Consider the following 829-nt stretch of genomic DNA (forward strand, 5'->3'; position numbering starts at 1 on the left):
TTAAACAGACTTTGGCAAACAAAGTAAAATTAACACAATCAAACTTCAATAGTGCACACAGACTTAAAAATCGTAATATATAGTCATTGACCAATAATGACGAGATTATTACCCTGTGGACCTGATCTCTGTGCACCTCTATACAAAGGTGTGTGGGGATTGAGCATGGCTAGAGAATGTGAGATTATCATGGCTACTGTGCTTGAAATCATACCTCTGGTTTTCCAAAGAATATCCAGCTGGGATTTTGCAGAGTAGTCATGTCTCCATTCATCCCATGGTAATGTCTAAAATGCATGCAGCCCTATCCTAGCTAACCATGCCACATTGGACTCTAGTGTCAGCTTTAGAGATACCTTAAAATCCATAAAAGGATCCATCAATGACTGCTGCAGTTTTGTTATGCCAAGAGGAGTGTCTGCAGCCACTTCTTCTTCTCCTAAATCTTCCTCCTCCTCAGGGTTGCTGATGTTGACAATCAGCACTTGTCCCTTGTGACGCAACCTTCTCGGTGGTCCATCATCCTCCAACTCAGGCTGCATGGCAGTGATAGACTTCCCTCTCACCATAGCTTGAGGTATGTTTAGGGTGGGTGTGTACTTGAAGAAGTCTGGCGACAACATAAGAGAAACTAGAGTTTGAGAAAGTTGATGGTTTACACCTTTGGGTAGTGCACCCTGCTTTTTACTCACATCAAAATAGTACTTGTTGCACTATGATTTCAGCTAATAGAGAATCATCCTGCTTTTCAAAGTAAATTTTCAAATTTGCCTTGAAAAATCCGACCCAAAAATATTCAATCATCAAAATTCCGACCTCAGGTATTCCG

General features: G+C 41.1%; 1 protein-coding gene across 1 annotated transcript; it reads right to left on the reverse strand.

Moving 5' to 3' along the window:
* Positions 1–287: 287 nt before the first annotated feature.
* Positions 288–542, reverse strand: LOC147417136 (uncharacterized). The gene has a single exon (XM_086507865.1). It carries the CDS (start codon positions 540–542, stop codon positions 288–290), a length of 255 nt encoding a protein of 84 aa, XP_086363991.1.
* Between the last annotated feature and the right edge of the window lie 287 nt (positions 543–829).

The sequence above is a fragment of the Adiantum capillus-veneris genome, unplaced genomic scaffold (genome assembly GCF_014529385.1).
Source record: "Adiantum capillus-veneris isolate H3 unplaced genomic scaffold, ASM1452938v2 Hic_scaffold_325, whole genome shotgun sequence".
NCBI classification, from domain to species: domain Eukaryota; kingdom Viridiplantae; phylum Streptophyta; class Polypodiopsida; order Polypodiales; family Pteridaceae; genus Adiantum; species Adiantum capillus-veneris.